The sequence below is a fragment of the Leguminivora glycinivorella genome, chromosome 2, assembly GCF_023078275.1.
Source record: "Leguminivora glycinivorella isolate SPB_JAAS2020 chromosome 2, LegGlyc_1.1, whole genome shotgun sequence".
NCBI lineage: Eukaryota > Metazoa > Arthropoda > Insecta > Lepidoptera > Tortricidae > Leguminivora > Leguminivora glycinivorella.
In genome coordinates, this window is record NC_062972.1 from 27328766 (window position 1) to 27346358 (window position 17593).

The window sequence follows — 17593 nt, forward strand, 5'->3', positions numbered from 1 at the left end:
ACTTAAGTCATTTTGGCAAATGAAAAAAAAATTGAACAATTTCTATAAAGAAAAAGACAGAAATGAATTTCTTTCTACCTGTCCATCACGCTTACAAAATTTTAAGACGTTTAGTAACTGCTTGCAGCGTCAGTGAGTGAAAATCTTAATTTGAGTTTTTTTCTCGTAAGTCCGACTTACGCTTGACTGTAGATTTCTAATAGGTTTTCCTGTAATCTACAGGTAGAGGGCTATCTCGTGTATTTTTTTGAAAATTTTACGCTAAGTAGTTTCGGAGATAAGGGGGGGGGAATGGTCATTTTTTGTCTATTTTCTTAAATTACTTCTAAAGTACCAAAATTAAAAATTAAAAAAAAATATATTTCAAATGCTCATAAAATGCTCTTTCATTTGATATATAACATAATATAGTTTTAATAACTTTGATTTTTAATTTTCAAGTTTACCCCCCAAAAGTGACCCCTATGATTAAATTTCATTTAATTAAATTACATGTCCGTCTTTGGGCCACAGGTTTACATATGTGTACCAAATTTCAAGTAAATCGGTCCAGTAGTTTCGGAGAAATCGGCTGTAACAGAGGGACAGACAGACACACGAGTGATCCTATAAGGGTTCCGTTTCTCCTCTTTGAGGTACGGAACCCTAAAAAGCATTCAATCCTCAAAGATCAGTATACATATTATAGAGAATTACTGTCACTTAAATGTGTAGTCAGTAGTCACAGTTTTTAGACTGCCAACTCTCGACACAGGCTTAACCCCTGGAACGCCGTTGTCAAAATTTTGCTACTGAATTAATAACTTTCAATCTGTTAATTACAGTTTAAATTGCCTGGGATAGATCTGGAACAAGGCGCTTGAGGGGTTAAAACTTTTGAACCTCAGCTTTAACAATTTGGCTCATATTCTTAACTTGATATGTGTTAAAAGTGTCAAATATTATCTAATATTAGCGCCACTCACAGCACGCTGCAGAAGCAGCTAAAACCAGCATTTTCCTGATATGACCCCCTCACTCCTTCAGAAAGGTGTCAGAGTGAAAGAACTGTCAGAAGTCAGCGAGTATTTCAAAGCGGGCGCTGTTGATGTTGGCATCATTTAAGTCATTTTAAATGTTATCATGCTAGGAGATCTAGGTATATGTATAGCCAACGTCACATTCGCTTATGCTTTGTTTTGTAAGCGTTTCGTATCGTAACTAGCTTACCATATCGCTCTTCTGTATAGTGGCGCAACAGAGCCAAACTGCGTTTCAAACGCCACGTAGCGTCTACGATTATCAATTTGTCACTTCGGCTATGCCAGCTGAACGTCAGTTTGAATGTTATCATGCTATCTAGGAGGTCTGAAGTTAATACTTTGTGCGCAGTAAGTGCGATTTTGTTTTATGCGCTGTCGGCATGTCAGTTGTAAAACTGGAGCCGTGCGTAAATCTGTGGTGATTTATTCGGAATCGAATAACGTTTCTTTTTGTTAAAGTTACTGTTCTACAATCTAGAGCACCGGCCCTTTGGTTGTTTTACATACTTGAGTAAATTATCATTTTCCCGTCACTCGTTGCTATGATGAAGGTTTGGTCGGAGTATTTTAGTGCTTACGACTAATTTAATGGAGTAGCGGCTATTTGTGACTTTGCACACCTGAAGGGTCTATGAGCATAAGGATAAGGACCCTTTATACATGCAAAGTTACAAATACTTGTCACTCTCGTTATAACCCCTTCTATCCATGTTATGTTACCACTAGGTTTTTATGTAAAAAAAGGTTGATTTTTATATTACTTATCATCAATTTGACATATACTTAACTATGGAACAAATTAAATTAAGTATTTTACTTTTGATTTGTCATTTTGATTATTTAGTGTTTGATTTGTTTTTTGCTGTGTTTGCTTGGTCGCTTTTTTTTTTTGAGTGATATCTATTTCAGTTTATAATTTGACATCTATTGGGTGATTTCTCTATAGCACTTGTCCGTTTAGCCTTATGCGGGGGTATGGGGTACATTTATATATATATGTACATTAAACTACAGAGAAATTTCTCTTCAACTTACTCCACACAACTGGGAGGTCCTATGTATTATGTACCTACTTATTTTAAATTCAATTTTATTTTTAATAATTACAAATATCAATGGGTACGTTTTAACTACCATGTTTGTAATAATTTGACGATATAAAAATGTTTACTAATCGTATTAATTAAATAAGTACATGTTAAAGTCGTGTGTGGTTAATTATGCGTAAATAATTAAAGTTCATTAAGTAGGACTGAACTAACATGAGTCGAGCATATAACTTAATCAACGAGGCATATTTTATACTTTTACGAGAATTCCAACTAATGAAACTATTTAATCATAATAATATATATGACTATCATGTACCTATTTAAATGTACCTATGGCCCCATCTGGCGACGCGCTAAGAATTTCACCACCCGTTTCCTTCCATGGGTGTCGTAGTAAAAAATCAAGAAGCTATAATGTTTATTTAACTAAGTCTATGATGAAATTCTTGATCTTATATATATACGTATCTAAACTATTAGCTTTTCCTACCAAAATAACAAAATCTAATGGTTGGACTAATTTAGGAGATATAATATTGTAAGTAGGTAGTTTAAAGTCACAGCTTTTTTAATTTAGTTAAATTAATTTGTTACTTTAGATTTTTCATCAATACAAACGCTTTAAAAATTCCGTTTTTACTTTAATAAAATTTAACAAAAGTCTAATTTAAGCTTGAAATTTTAGATTTTCAGTTTATAGCATGCACTAGAGATGGGCCGAATATGGACTTTGCCGAATACGAATATTCGGCCGAACATTCGGTTCAACTCTTACCGGACCGAACATTCGGCCGAATATTCGGTTACGCCATATTTTTAAAGGGTATGTTCATTATAGTATTTTATGCAACTGGTCGTTAAAAGAGGTCAAAAAAGGTGAGTGGCGTGGGTAACAATTTGAGGCGCCGAAAATTGTTAATAAAGACGCCACGAGCATTTTTTGACTCAGTTAAACGACCTGTTGCATATTATACTTTTTCTACGACCAAGCACTTATTTTGAAAGAAAATTATAAATTCAACAAATACCTACTTTCAGTCATCTTAGTTATCTAGGTGGACCGCCTACTTTTGATATGCAGTTTGAGTGCAAACATGAAAATAAAACTGTCTATGGTATGGTTCTTTGAAGCCTGGCCACTAAGACGAATGGAGCCGAGTTGAATCGAGTTCTATACATTTGAATGCGATTCGACGCGTCGCCAATAACGCAGCAGAAAACGAAGGAGTCTCGACTCTGCGAATTGGTTTGTTAAGTTGGTAGCAATGTATTTGCTGAACTGTAAAACAGCTATATCGTGCGACTGCTAATTCAATGTTTTCAGGGTATAGACTAGATAGACTTGTCCTGACATCTTTTATGTTTTTAAAGTTCTATGCACGACCTGTAACTCACGAATAACAGTAAAACTATTAAAGGATTGCGATTACATAATAATATGTTACTACAACTATGTTTTTATGATTTAGTGGATAACTAAAACTTAGTTAAAACAACTCTGAACTCTTCTCAACTCTTAAACTTTTTAACCTTTCACGGTTTTTTAACTTTTTTACAAAACAATTGTATTTATATTTTGACTCGTAGGTAAATTATCTCTTTTTAGTAGATCCTTAGAAAGCTACTAAAATAGGAGCTTATTATGTATCCAATGGAATACGTAGGATCTTCATTAGTTATTTACTTTGTTTATTCGGTAAATATTCGGCAATGCAACCGAATTATTCGGCCGAATACGAACATTGAAAAACTTGCCGAATATGCCGAATACCGAATATTTACCGAATATTCGGCCCATCTCTAGCATGCACTAATTGTAACAAACAATAAATAACTCATATGGCATAAATACAAAAAACCCGTTGATTGGTCTATGCCGAATAATTTCGATGAATACCGATTGACAAATATTTAGTTAACTCCCAAGAGTGCTCTGCGTGACCGGCACTTAAGGGCAATGCATTCAATTTTTTCCACATTTCTTATTATTAGACGCTTTATTGCTATCACGCCAGTACAGAGACTTTGACAGCCGGCATGATGGTCAGGACCAGAGATACCAACAGCGGGGAATCTCGTAGAAAAACTCTTCCTTTTATCTTCTTCATCAGGGATTTCTGGTACACTTCCGTAAGTCTTTGGTGACATTCTAGTATTAGTTTCAAAATTCTGGGCTGTCTATTCCAGTTCAAAAACTATTGATTACAAGAAAAGGTACTCTCAAATAGCCCTTACACCCTGGCAGGTGCTGCCTCTGAATGCATCGCATGACGCTGGCAAAAGTGGCAAAGCATCTATTTGGTGTATCCCTTATATTTCATAAAAGTTTCAAAATTCTTTATTTTTTGGCTTCGGCTCCATGCATACACTCCCCCAAAAAACCCAGTGGATACCGTAATAACCACTCACGAGATTTGGATTTTCATAAAAGGCACCCTAAACTACTTAGACATAAAATTGTCGCTTGCGGTATTTCCGGACCAATACGACCTTCAAACCTTCAAGAAAAGAGCGTCTCATTTTAAAGGCTTGCAACACCTCTACACCTCTGGTGTTTCGGGTGTCCATGGGCGGCAGTGATCGCTTACCATCAGGCGACCAGTCTGCTCATTTGCCTCCTATCCCATAAAAAAAAAGTCAGCCATTTCCATAGCCCGCTATGTAAACCTCAGCTACTGCAAGCAATTCAAAGGTGTGTAAGCTCGTATCTCTAGCTACTGGAAGCATGTGAGTAGACAGGAATGAATGACAAGAATAGCTACACCTATCGACCTAGCCTTAACAATGTTTACGCTAGCGGGCGGGCCGTGATATTAATTAACCGAGTCGAAGCTCGATAATCGAAAACGGGTACTCGAACCGAACGCGAACGCTGCGCGTGAGTTTTATACGGAGCTGGTTAATACCCCCGATGACATTTTGTCAATTTTATACGTCTGTAACTTGACACAAAGAAGAGAGGATATTTTTAAAGTGGAATGTCGTTTTGGCACTTTTTTGGCTTTTCGTCTTCGGTCTAGTTATGCGGTTTGGTCTAAGTAAAGCCCCATAAAAAAACGTCTGATTAATTTAAATAAAAAACAAACAAATTATGTCAGTGGATCCCTTTCCCTTTGTGCAATAAAGTTTAAATAAATAAATAAATATCGTGAGCGTTTGTGCATTCGACAACGCACACAGGTGTGATAAATTAACAAATTAGCACTAGACCCTACTCATAGTGTTGTGTTCCTGCCGGTGAGTAAGGCTGCCAGAGCTCAACGAGGGTGCGGTGTGCTGATGACGGGAGGACTTACGGAACTAACTTGTTCCGTCTATTGTCCTTTGAGTCGTCGGCAACCCGAACCCTCCTTGGAACTTGTACACTCCTTTTTGCTGTGTACTTAACACAGCAAAAGGGAGTGTACAAGTTTCTAATGGGGTGGCAACGCGCAAGTGACACTGTTTGAGTTGCAGGCGTCCATAGGTTACGGTGACCGCTTTACATCAGGCGGACCGTATACTTGTTTGCCACCGACGTAGTATAAAAAAAAAATACATTGACAAGACGAGTCTGACAAACATCCATATAATATAGTTTTATTATACCTACATTTCATTTTTTAATACACAAGGGATTGAAATATTAGTTTGTACATAGATACTGGTCTGTAAAGGAATGCGTACTCTCATTACTTCTTCAATTTATTACCTATGTTGTAACAACTCTTAACATATATTTGTTTTACAAGCCATAACTCCCAGGCGCGTTGTCTCAGTTGCTTGTTCTAATCGACGTCGCACATTACCGCTGAATACCAGGCCACAATCTTGGAGAAGAATGCTGCCAGTATCTTGGACTATACCTTACCGACTGCATACTTGAAGAACTCAGAGTGAAAGAGCGGCTTTCAGCTTAGGTAACATCGCGTATCAGATGCTTCGGACATATGATGCGAAGTGAAGATCATGCCATGGAATCTTGTCCTTGGATGGCTCAATGGATTTAGGCCAATATCGTTCCCCAATGCGTTGCACAGATGAGATCGAAGCCCTTACCAACACCCTACTTGACACATACTCGTAAGAGAAGCATCTGCAGGGAGACAGCGTAGAATCATTCGTCCTTGAAAGCCACGACTGCTCTGCCAAGAATAATTCGACGGGAAAGAAGACTAGGCCACAGAGTTATGACACTTATGACAGACCTTATCTGACCGATTCGAACAACGCTAAGGAATAGGGATGCTTCTGATTGATAAATCTTAAACAGTAGGTATCATAATGATTATAATTCGTGAACGATTATCCATTCGCAATCTCACAAGATTTACAAAATTGGTTAACACAGAAAAGGCAGCACGCAAGGTCAGTGGGACCAACAAAAGTAAGACAACTCTAGCCTTCACTGCTGCAGGATGTACTTCGATGTATTTACTTCCAAGGAAAATTCTACTGAATATATTTAATTGATATCGGCTAATTTTATTAGTTATTGTAATCGTAAGATCGTAACAACTAAAACCCAATAAGGTTAAGTACAAGCCACGATTACCTGCCTATTTTGTACATCCAGTCAGATTCATTGGAACTTGAACTCTCTTGAATGGCACAAGAAGTCCTTATCAACTTCTATTTTTAAGACAGGCCTTGGTCTTGTCCGAATCACACTGAATTGGAGTTACTGCTCTTGTTTTCGATCTTATGGCCTATAAACTTCAAACATGGGGTTTGGAACGGAATTAAAGTGCACTTGCTACTGATTTATGAGTGTTTTATAATACAATAAATGTAAATTTAACTGCATTTGTAAACTCGCCAAAGACGGTGAAGTACCGTGGATATTTTCGCGTGTTTCCTTGCATATTCCTACATAATTATTAGATAGACAGTAAAATTTGAAATACTAAACACATTTTCCGTGAAATTACCGTAACGAGTAGACAAATTCGTAATGTAAGCAATTTATTAGGAAGTGATGTAAACATTTATATCACCATTTTATAGACCGCTATAGGCCTGGTCTATAACAGGATCAAATATGACTACTATAGATCTATATTATTGTACACTGCTATGCAATCAATTTGTGCTATTAAGGTTCCCGACAAGCCGCTATAGTTGTTGCGTTATACAGCTAAAAGGTGTTATTAGGAAGTGATGTAAACGTTTATATCACCATTTTATAGAGCCGCTATAGGCCTGGTCTATAACAGGATCAAATTTGACTACTATAGAACAATATTATTATATAATGGTGTTAGAAATCACTGTTATGCAATCAATTTGCGCTATTAAGGTTCCCGACAAGCCGCTATAGTTGTTGTGTTATACAGCTAAAAGGTGTTATTAGGAAGTGATGTAAACGTTTATATCACAATTTTATAGAGCCGCTATAGGCCTGGTCTATAACAGGATCAAATAACCTACTAAAGAACAATATTATTGTATAATAGTGTTAGGAATCACTGTTATGCTATCAATTTGCGCTATTAAGGTTCCCAACAAGCCGCTTATAGTATTTTTAGTAGTCGTATTTTAACAGAAATTAAAACCTACGAGTAACTATACCACTAATTTGGGATATAGTGGCTTTGGAAAACACTGCTACAGTATTTAACCCTGTAGCACAGTATAATAAAGAGTACTATCGTACAGTATGGCCACTCCCGCTCCCCGCTGAAAGTGCCGCCCACCCCCTCTCGGTTACCTGACAGTGCTAGCAGTCGACCTGTCATATTTCACTCATACGAGCATGGTACGCGTTCACCTACACGAGCTTAGACTGTGTGCTAGGAACGCGCCTCTTTCATATATTTGATCGCCAGTGTCCGAGGTGTGCCTGTAGTAGTGATATGAATACCATTATAGAGCTATTTTGCTGTATAATGAAGTTTTCAGGATACGTTTATATAGCTTTGAAAAGCGTTAATAGTCGTTTTCTAATGCCTTTTATATCTTATCGCGCTATACGTCACAATGACTCTTTTATATCACAGAACTGTGGAATAATGGTTTCAGTATCTCTTTTAAAACACAATAGCGTTATAGCTGAGTTTACTATATGTTTTATATAAAAAAAAACTGTTTAGAAGGTCTTTCTATAGTAAAACATTGAAAACAAGTATTGTTTTCTATATAAAGAACTTATAAGTTAAACTGGATCATAGTTAAAGTCTCATGCAACCCTAATTGAATCCACAATGGCGGGCTTATGGCAGTGAATGCGTATGATAGTCGAACTATAAAAGCGTATGTTTTACTTCTTGGATCCATAGTAGAAACTATGGTGCCAATAATTTTATTGTATTAAATTGTATTTATTTATTTTATTCAAAACAGGTATAAATCGAGGGCGCACTTAAAATACTCCATTAAACTAATATTCTTATAACGTAAAATTTCCATCGCATACCTTTTTGCAGTAATTGTTAAAAAACTAGACTTAAGATATTTAACGGCATTTGTCGAAATTGTCTTTAGATCAGCCCTTTTTCCGCTAAACTAAAATATTTATAAGGTGTTTTTGAAAATATCGCAAGCTTCATTAAATTTCACAGTTTAGGTTTAGTGTAAAGTAGGAAATTTCCGGAGAAACGCAGAATTGACGAATGCCAAGATGTCAACCATCTGAAGTGGCAAAGATGGAAAAGCGTGGAGCGATACGGAAAGAATATTAATGGCACCCAGATAGTAGAATCTAATCGCGCTTGCGTTTCAATTCGCTTTCGTTTGGCGTCGGACTTTAGTGATTTCAATTTACTTTAGTGATTTCTCTCGGCTGTTAACCCCTCATTTCAATATTCCTTTCACCTATAAAGTTGAAAGTCCTTTACCTTTGCAACAATGTGACTTATTAGGCAAATAGAACATGGTTTAAATGAGACAGGGTTCTAGAGTGGCCTAGGATTCAAATTGGTTGAATCCCGACTGGGGGACAAATGTAACTGATCCATTTTTCCATTATTACACTATGATGTTGAGTTCTACGTGTATCGACTAAACACGCCTATCATATATAACCGGTGGACACTCTATTTAATAATGAAAACACTGTAAAACGGAAAGGCTATCCCATTGGATTCGCTACGCACCCTGGGTACGTAGCCGAATGGCACAAACGCTATCGCGAAACGCTCATGAAACGAAACTCTCGTAGATCTATCTCTATCGCTCTTGCGTATTGGCGCGACAGAGCCAGACTACCTTTCTGCGGCGTATCGATTTCGTTTCATTTCGTTTTTCGCGATGCGAAACGCCGCAGAAATGCGTCTGGCTCTATCAAATACCCAAGAGCGATAGAGATAGATAGCGGCATATTATCGTGAGCGTTTCGTGAGCGCTTGTGCATTCGGCTACGCACTCATCACTAGCAGTCAAGTGCCGGCGCAGACGAAGTGACAATCGTTGACGCTAATGTGGCGATCGAAACGCATCAGACTGGCCCTGTCGCGCTACTACCAGTAGTCTTTATTATACCACACCTCGGACACTGGTGATCAAATATATTGAAAGAGGCGCATTCCTAGCACACAGTCTTAGCTCGTGTAGGTGAACGCGTACTATGTTTGTATGAGTGAAATATGACAGGTCGACTGTTCGTGTTTTTGACAGGCGGTAACTGTGAGGTAACCGAGAGGGGGTGGGCGGCACTTTCAGCGGGGATCGGGAGTGACCATACTGTACGATAGTACTCTTTAGTATACTGTGATTATACTCTGCCAACAGAAGAGCGATAGGAAGAGCTAGATACAATACGCTTGCGAAGCGTAAGCGATTGTGACATGGATAGTTACCCTGTTTGCAAATAATATATTGGCCAAGGACCATTGTAAATGGCAGTCACATCCAATCTCCTCACATCGCGCGGTGATCCATTACAGAGCCAAGACAGTAGATTTGTTGGACTTAAATCGTAAACCTGTTTAGTTATCGACTCTGTGTAACAGGTGAATGTTATAGACCCTCTACCATGAGGATCTAACGTTTTTAAAACATGTTACTCGATATAATAACATCACGGCAATATTTATTTATTTATTTAATCAAAAAAGCAACACAGCATTACAGTTCAGTTACACTAAGGTACCGTGAAACTACAAAATACAAAGCAAGACACAAACCGAAGGTAAATACAAAATTATATATAAAAAGGATCGTAAATTTACATATTAGGTATATTTGGGCGACAACGTAACAGAGTGGCTCCGTTGCGTCGTCTAACTAAGGTGTAGGATTCGGCAGGTTGCCCCGGAACCGCAAAAATACTAAACCCTTCAGCCAAAAGTCTGAAAATGACAGTCAATATTTTAAGTATGGAGAAATTGAGTAGCGTCCCCAAACGGTTACTCACCAGAACCGAATTTTACATACATTTTGCGTGGCGTTTACACTATCAAGTAGTATTGTAAAACGTCAAAGAGTCACGGTAGGGATTCGGAGCAGCCAGCTATGTGCGCAGTCAATTGTTTTGTCTTAACAAAGACATGTAAATAATGAAACACTGTATTTCATATTTTAAATGGCAGCAATACCAACAAGATTTGCAAGGTCTTAAGCGAAATGCAAAGAGTATTCGTACTCGTGGAGTAAAAGCAATCTTTATTCTCATGTCCGTGTAAAATAAGGATTTACGTTTCACAAGTCATCATCATCGGTCTTAGATCATCCAAAAGTTATTTCCACACTTGCATAGCATAGGTACACGTAGTAGGTAAGTATTATGTATGTAAATACAAAAAATATATATAAAGGTTGTCATCTTAGCTAGGCTTAGATAAAAACAAAAAAATATGATAAAATAATGCAAAAAGAAACTACTCGCAAAAACCTATGTGCTTATTATCTAAATCTTGAATGATTATTTTTCATTTAATGGATCAATCTAAATCAGTCTTTACCTACGATCAGTTTACCATATTACAGCAAATTTATACTACAAGTGTTTACATTTACCATTATTTATGGTTTATAACTGCCCATTTATATTCCACATTTTCCGCTATTGCCTCAAGCATTTCGGTAGTTATGTTGTTAGACAGTTTGTTAAGTTAACTACGTAAATATAGGTATTAAGATAATCACTTGAATGTTAAGATGTTAGGAAATATTTTAGGGCGTATACTAGCGACGCAAAATTTTAATAGAAACTGAATAGGTGCAAAAATTGCATGCTTAAAACGTGGCGTTCCGGTTGTAAAGGGGACAATATGGACGTCTCTATTGGAATCCATAGTTCCATACTAATATTATAAATGAGAAAGTGTTTGTCTGGTCGTTTGTCCGTAATTCACGGGAAAACGGAGCGACGAATTGACGTGATTTTTAAGTAGAGATAGTTGAAGGGATGGAGAGATTGGAGAGTGACATAGGCTACTTTTTGTCCCAGTTCCCTAAAATGGAGGGTGGAAGTTTGTATGGAGCATTTCACAATTTTCGAATTTAACGCGAGCGAAGCCGCGGGCAAAAGCTAGTTTTCTTATATAATGTATTAAGAATCACAAGGAACCTTCTGTGATGAGAAACAGCAGAATACGAAGCCAACGCGCTATCTCTATCGGGCTTCCGTACAGGCGCGACAGAGCCAGACTACGCTCGATCGGCGTCTAGCGCCAACGATTGTCATTTCGGCTAGGCCTGCAGATAGGTAAGTGTTTTAGATACTAGGTATCTAATATCTAAGCTACGTTGATATTAACGTAACCTTCGACGGAAAGATTTCTTAATCTTTCCGTGCTAAAATGGAAAGGAGCCCCCCTTTCAACTTGGGAATTTCAGTTAAATATACAAGTGTTATTAACTAGATTTGTCGAAAAAAAATTGTCCATTAAGAACAACTCGGTCAAAAGATATTTCAAAAAAATCTTTAAAATCGAGGTTCCGCTCTCGACTCTTTCCTCCTTCAAAACTTAATCAATCGGAACGAAATTTGAGAATCTGAATAACAATGAAATAATCTTTAAATTTAGAAATAATCTATGTCGGACCGTTTAGCTTTTTTGGTTAATTGTTACCAATCTTGAGTATCACACCTTTTTTTGCGCCACAATGAAAAAGGCCGTTTTTGGAAATTTTTGATTGGCTCTAGAGTCTTTAAAAAGCAGAATATCAAAAAAATCAAAACGGTCCGACACAGATAAAAATAATAACAATCTGTGTCGAAAAAATCATTGCTCTATCTTCAAAAACCAGGAGGAAATAGTCCAGAGCGTTTGTATGGAGAATTGACCCCTACCGTATCGTCTTAAATGTGATCTTTACTCGGTGTTTTATGTGTATTTGTTTAGACGACAATCGTTGAAGCTACGCGGCAATCGAAATTATTCAAATGGAGAGCTAGCACCGAAGCGCTTACGAAGCATAATCCATTATGACGTTGACTATGTACCCTAATTTAATAAAAGCTGACTGAAAAAGACGCTCTAAAGCGAATAAACCATCTTTACTTTCTTATATTCCGCAATAAAGGTTAAACTTAAACAAATAAACATTTGCAAAATCATGTCTTGAAGAACCAAGATAATTTTGCATTCTCTAAAAGCTTTCCATGTACTCTTATCTGGACAAGATGTCTATCACCTTATAGAGCGGTAGGTAATGTAGGCATTCGTTTGTTTCTTAATGGTACATGAGAATGCTATTAAGATTGTTAATGTCAAGTTAATTTGTATAAACAACGATGCGGGGACATCGGGTCCGTCTACGGAGATTTATAAGTTATATTTAAATTGTATTTTATTTATTTATTACACACACTTGACATTCGATACGTATGAAACTGGGCATTTTTTTCGTTTAAAATCTTGCATTATATTATACGCTTGTTAGTTAGTTAGCTAGTTAGTTCAGTGCGGCAATACTGCCAGCCTTCTGGGCACCCTACCGGTCGGCTCAGATTTAGAACCATTTTTTTATTTATAGGGTTTTATTTTATAGGTAGTTTTAGTTTAGTTATAGTTTTATTTATAAGTTCATAGTTAAGGTTTTTTTCTAATGATAAGTCCTAATTTAATCTTTACTGTCTAGATTTTTACTCTATTTATTTTCCTACACTTAAGCCTATTTTACCAAAGTAAAAATATTTATTAATTATTTCTTTCAGTACCAAATTGTAAATTTTAGGTATTTTGATATGGGTGTACAACTGTAGGTACATGTTGCAAGAAATGAAAGTTTAAATCAAATATTTTATATGTACTTATTTTGATATTTTCTTTTTTCACCGTTTTATATAAATAACTAGCAAATGTATTAGTTTTAAAGTCCATTAATATTATACTATCAAAAATCCATATTAGGTAATAACAAAACGAAAATCTTAACATATTTAATAAAGGAATTTAGTTATAGCTACGAATGCAGCAGCAGTAACGTTTAGCCAGATCAATCGAAGTCACTGTTTTAGACATGTTCTTAGAATATGCCAAACACAGTTAGTGGATACATGATACATAATTCTTACTGACAATATACATGTTTCAGTTTCAATAGCAGAACGAACAAGGAAACAAACACTAGGCCGTAAAACGTAGAATTACTGAACACTAGTGCATTCTATAAATATGCCTAATTTCCTTTCCTCACACGACACGCGTGCCACTTTCCGCACAATATGGCTTTGAGGAGTGAACACATTGTTGTCTAAAATCTTGCAGAATCTTATACCTACTGTTCATTTTTAGTGTGTACTTTTACAAACTTTTTCTTTTTATGTCTTATTGTAATTTTAGGGTTGATAATATGATCATACTGAACAACTTTCATTATAAAACCAACCTCGAAATCTCAAAATATCGGATATAGATTATTCTGGCTCCATAATAAAACTTGTTCTGTATTATGTATGGTTGTAGTATGGTTTGAACGACAACTCGCCCCTGTACGTTGAGTTGAGATATAATAATATCTATTGTATACCTACTATTATATGTAGTACTCCTATGTACAATCAGCTTTATAAAAACTTCCTTGTTTCCAAAATAATTAATGGTTCTACAAGACAAGAAATAACGCATGAATTTCTCAGCCCCAGTTTCGCACATTTTGACCTTGGTCCTCATCAATTATTATGTCAAATAACGCTTCTATGCATATTTCAATTGTACTTGTTTATCCTAAGAATTCGACGCACAGTGGGCACAGTGATGCCCATATTACAACACAAATAGGTACTAAATTTTAAACTAACTCACAATATAAACGTTTGCTTTTTACACAGATTTGAAAATGAAGGTCCAATGACGAGTAAGCATACACAAATACCTAAGATCTACTGGTTACCCACCTGGGTAATACCTATAACATTTTATAATATCTACGGTTATCGAAACATTTTTTATTAATAACTACCAAATGTATAGGGTGGATAATACAGATAATTAAAACTAAACTGAATAAAATTAAAATGTATGGTTATGAGTATTATTGTTTTATCACATACACATGTACAGTCAGCCACAAAAGTGGTTTACCACTTTTCGACCTTATGTTTCAAATAGAGTCGAAAAGTGGTAAACCACTTTCTTGACTGACCGTACCTATTTATTTTTGATACATCGTGTAGTAAATTAATTCACATGCCTTTGAAATGGTGTCTAAAACGTGTCATAACATATTTATGTAACCCACAATGTACACAATTGTGGGTATCTCTTTTTGTTTGGTTTACAATGTGATATGGCATGAATGTCACATTAGTTCGCATCGGTCTGGTGAACATATAAAGTACTTAATTGTGCGTATACAATATGGTCTGGGTCAGGTATAGTACATAGTTAACAATGAATGAATATTTTATCAAAGAAGTTAAAAAAAAAATCGCATAAGTACAAAAAATACTGACAGTAAATTATTGATCATCGTCAAATAGCAATTTTACCTAAAAATAATAACCCAGTAATAGTCATATTTGCGTTCCAAAAATCGAAGACATAAATCAGGTTTTATTAACATTTTGTTCTATAGGTATTATTCTATAGATACTTCTGTCATGGATTTGTTTTAGGCATTAGTATTACCACGATTCATTTCACTCAAGCGGTTAGTAGTAGCAATTAAACAATTTAAATATAAATTTCAATTTTCCATATTTTCAATTTCAATTTCATTTTTACAGGTCGTACCGAAAACTTGACACTACCTGAACGTAACAACAATGTGATTCAACACAGTGGTCCAATCAACAACCCAACTACAAAACAGTGAAACAATGTTAAAATGAAAGTGTGTGTGTGGGATAAAATAGAAAATAACTAGGATGTGAAACGATGTTGGCATGTGTGCGGGCGGGCAGAGAGGTTCGCGCGCCGGACGGACACACCGGGCAAAGTGTGCAAGACAGTGCGCAAGACAGTGTGCAACACAGTGCACAACACAGTGTGAAACACTGTGCGCAACGCGCGCGAAACGCACACCGCAGCTTCGATTGGTGGATTGTACTATTTTTTGTGCTGCTTTGTGTTCGGTGAGTGGATTTTTGTTAATAATTAATTTAGAATCATTAGTAAAATAATAAATACGATTATAATGCTAAGGAACTTGAGACATAATCTATATTTTCAAAATATTATACAAAGAATTATTATTGTTGCCTTATGCATTTGTTCCTACATGCATTGAGATATAATTGTTAGAAAGTTTTACAAAAAGTTCTACGACCTATAATTTTCTGTCTGAACATTTTACAATTACAACATTTTTGTATAAGCTTTCAGGGTAAATATCCTTATATTTAAAATTTCTGACCAAACCTTTTTTTAATTTTATAAAAAAATATTAAAAATACGCAGCACTTTTGCATCGTTATGGAAATAAGTTTATCGTTACTACGTTTAGTACGTATCACATTGTAACGAAATTATCATCTTGTTATCATGATTGCATAATGGCAGGTTCATATTGGTAGCTTATAAGAAATAATGTAATAAATAACGTCAATAAACGTCGAATTATCGAGTTATACGTTATTCTTATTGAGGCATCGACATGAGATTGATGCAAAGAACCAGTTAAGTACGAGAGGTCGTATTTAGTCGAAATTCCGTGGAGAAATTTGTGGTGGGTAATGGATACCTTTGCGAAATATAATTATATATACATAAAGGAATTTGAAGCATATACAATTATACATATTCACTAAAGTATGTAATATTTTACGACCTTACATTCATTGCACTATATTTTGGTCACTATCATTCACAAAAACATTCTCACAATAAAATCACATTAAATGAAAATAAAATAAAAGCATAAATTAAAAACAGAGAGCTTCGTCTACTTTAATAAATGTCATATGCACAGGGTCTCTATCGTGAGTTTAAAATATTTTTGAATACGTCACGGTGTTGATGCAACGACACGGCGACGACGACAAAGTACGCATTAAATGAAAATGTATAATTATATTAAATATAAATATGAAAACGTATGTTATTTTGACACTGTTTCCATGTAATGAATGCGTCTAAATCGTCTAAATGTATGTTAGAGACGTTAGAGTATTATAACAGACGGCAGAGCGATCTCAAAAGGTCCTATCTCTGAGGATTCCTATTTGTCAAAAATAACGGGGGTATTATCCTGCTCAATGAAACGGAAACGGAACCCTAAACCAAGGATGAACAGCATTATGCGGTACCCTATAATTACGCCCAATAAATCCGCAATGTGGGCATAAAAACCGATTTACAATAACACAAAACAAACAAAAACTACGCCCGGAGGACGTGGGCTGAATAGAAGATGTTTCGGTATGAAAGAGGTAAATAGGTGCATTTGTGGGTTATTTTAGCTTTTTTTATGTTTTTTGGGACATGATTCATATTTATATTTTTTTTTTAGTCTGGCTAAAAATTGTACAAATTAAAAAGTGGCAGCGTCGTACTCTCGTTCCGTGTTCTTCACATATTGATTAACAAAGAAGAAAGAAAAAAAAACACTACGATGCTGAAACTTCTTAATTTCTGCTCTTTTTAGCTAGACTGTCTTATTTTTAGTAAATCAAATAAGCTTTTTGTAAATTAAGTAAATTGGATTGTACTCTCTATTTGTTGCATAGTTCGTAAATTCTTATTTCTAATGTAGCTTTTAAGAAATATATATAATGAACACACTCACTGACGCTCAATATTATTAAACATGGAAAATATAATTATAGATTAGTTGAAATAATCCCACAGTCAGGATTGCTTCTCATTACCTTAAAACATATAATGTATATTCCAAAATTTATTTATTATTATACGCAATAAGCCTACACGTTTCCACGTACATTGAATAAAACATAAAAAAATAATCATGAACAATACAATTTAATACAAATCAGCTAATAGGCCGTCCCAATTTTCAAGTACATAATGTACATACAATTTTAATATTTTTTACATAACAACTATTATTTTTGCTATCTCTGTGATCCCATCTGTATTTATATTATAATAATAAAGGTATCGCCCAAAGCGTGCTTTGAATATAATTCCTTTTGCAGAGTTTGTACGCCCACTGGGCCAATTATAATATTTTTGAAGAAAAAATGCTTGTTAA

General features: G+C 35.6%; 1 protein-coding gene across 1 annotated transcript in view; it reads left to right on the plus strand.

Moving 5' to 3' along the window:
- The window catches only part of LOC125242217 (protein Wnt-7b-like), a 108909-nt gene that overhangs the window by 42308 nt on the left and 49008 nt on the right, over nt 1–17593 (plus strand). Inside the window, 1 exon segment of the mRNA XM_048150948.1 lies at nt 15168–15515. Within this exon segment, the coding sequence (XP_048006905.1) occupies nt 15319–15515 (197 nt within the window). The 5' untranslated portion in view covers nt 15168–15318.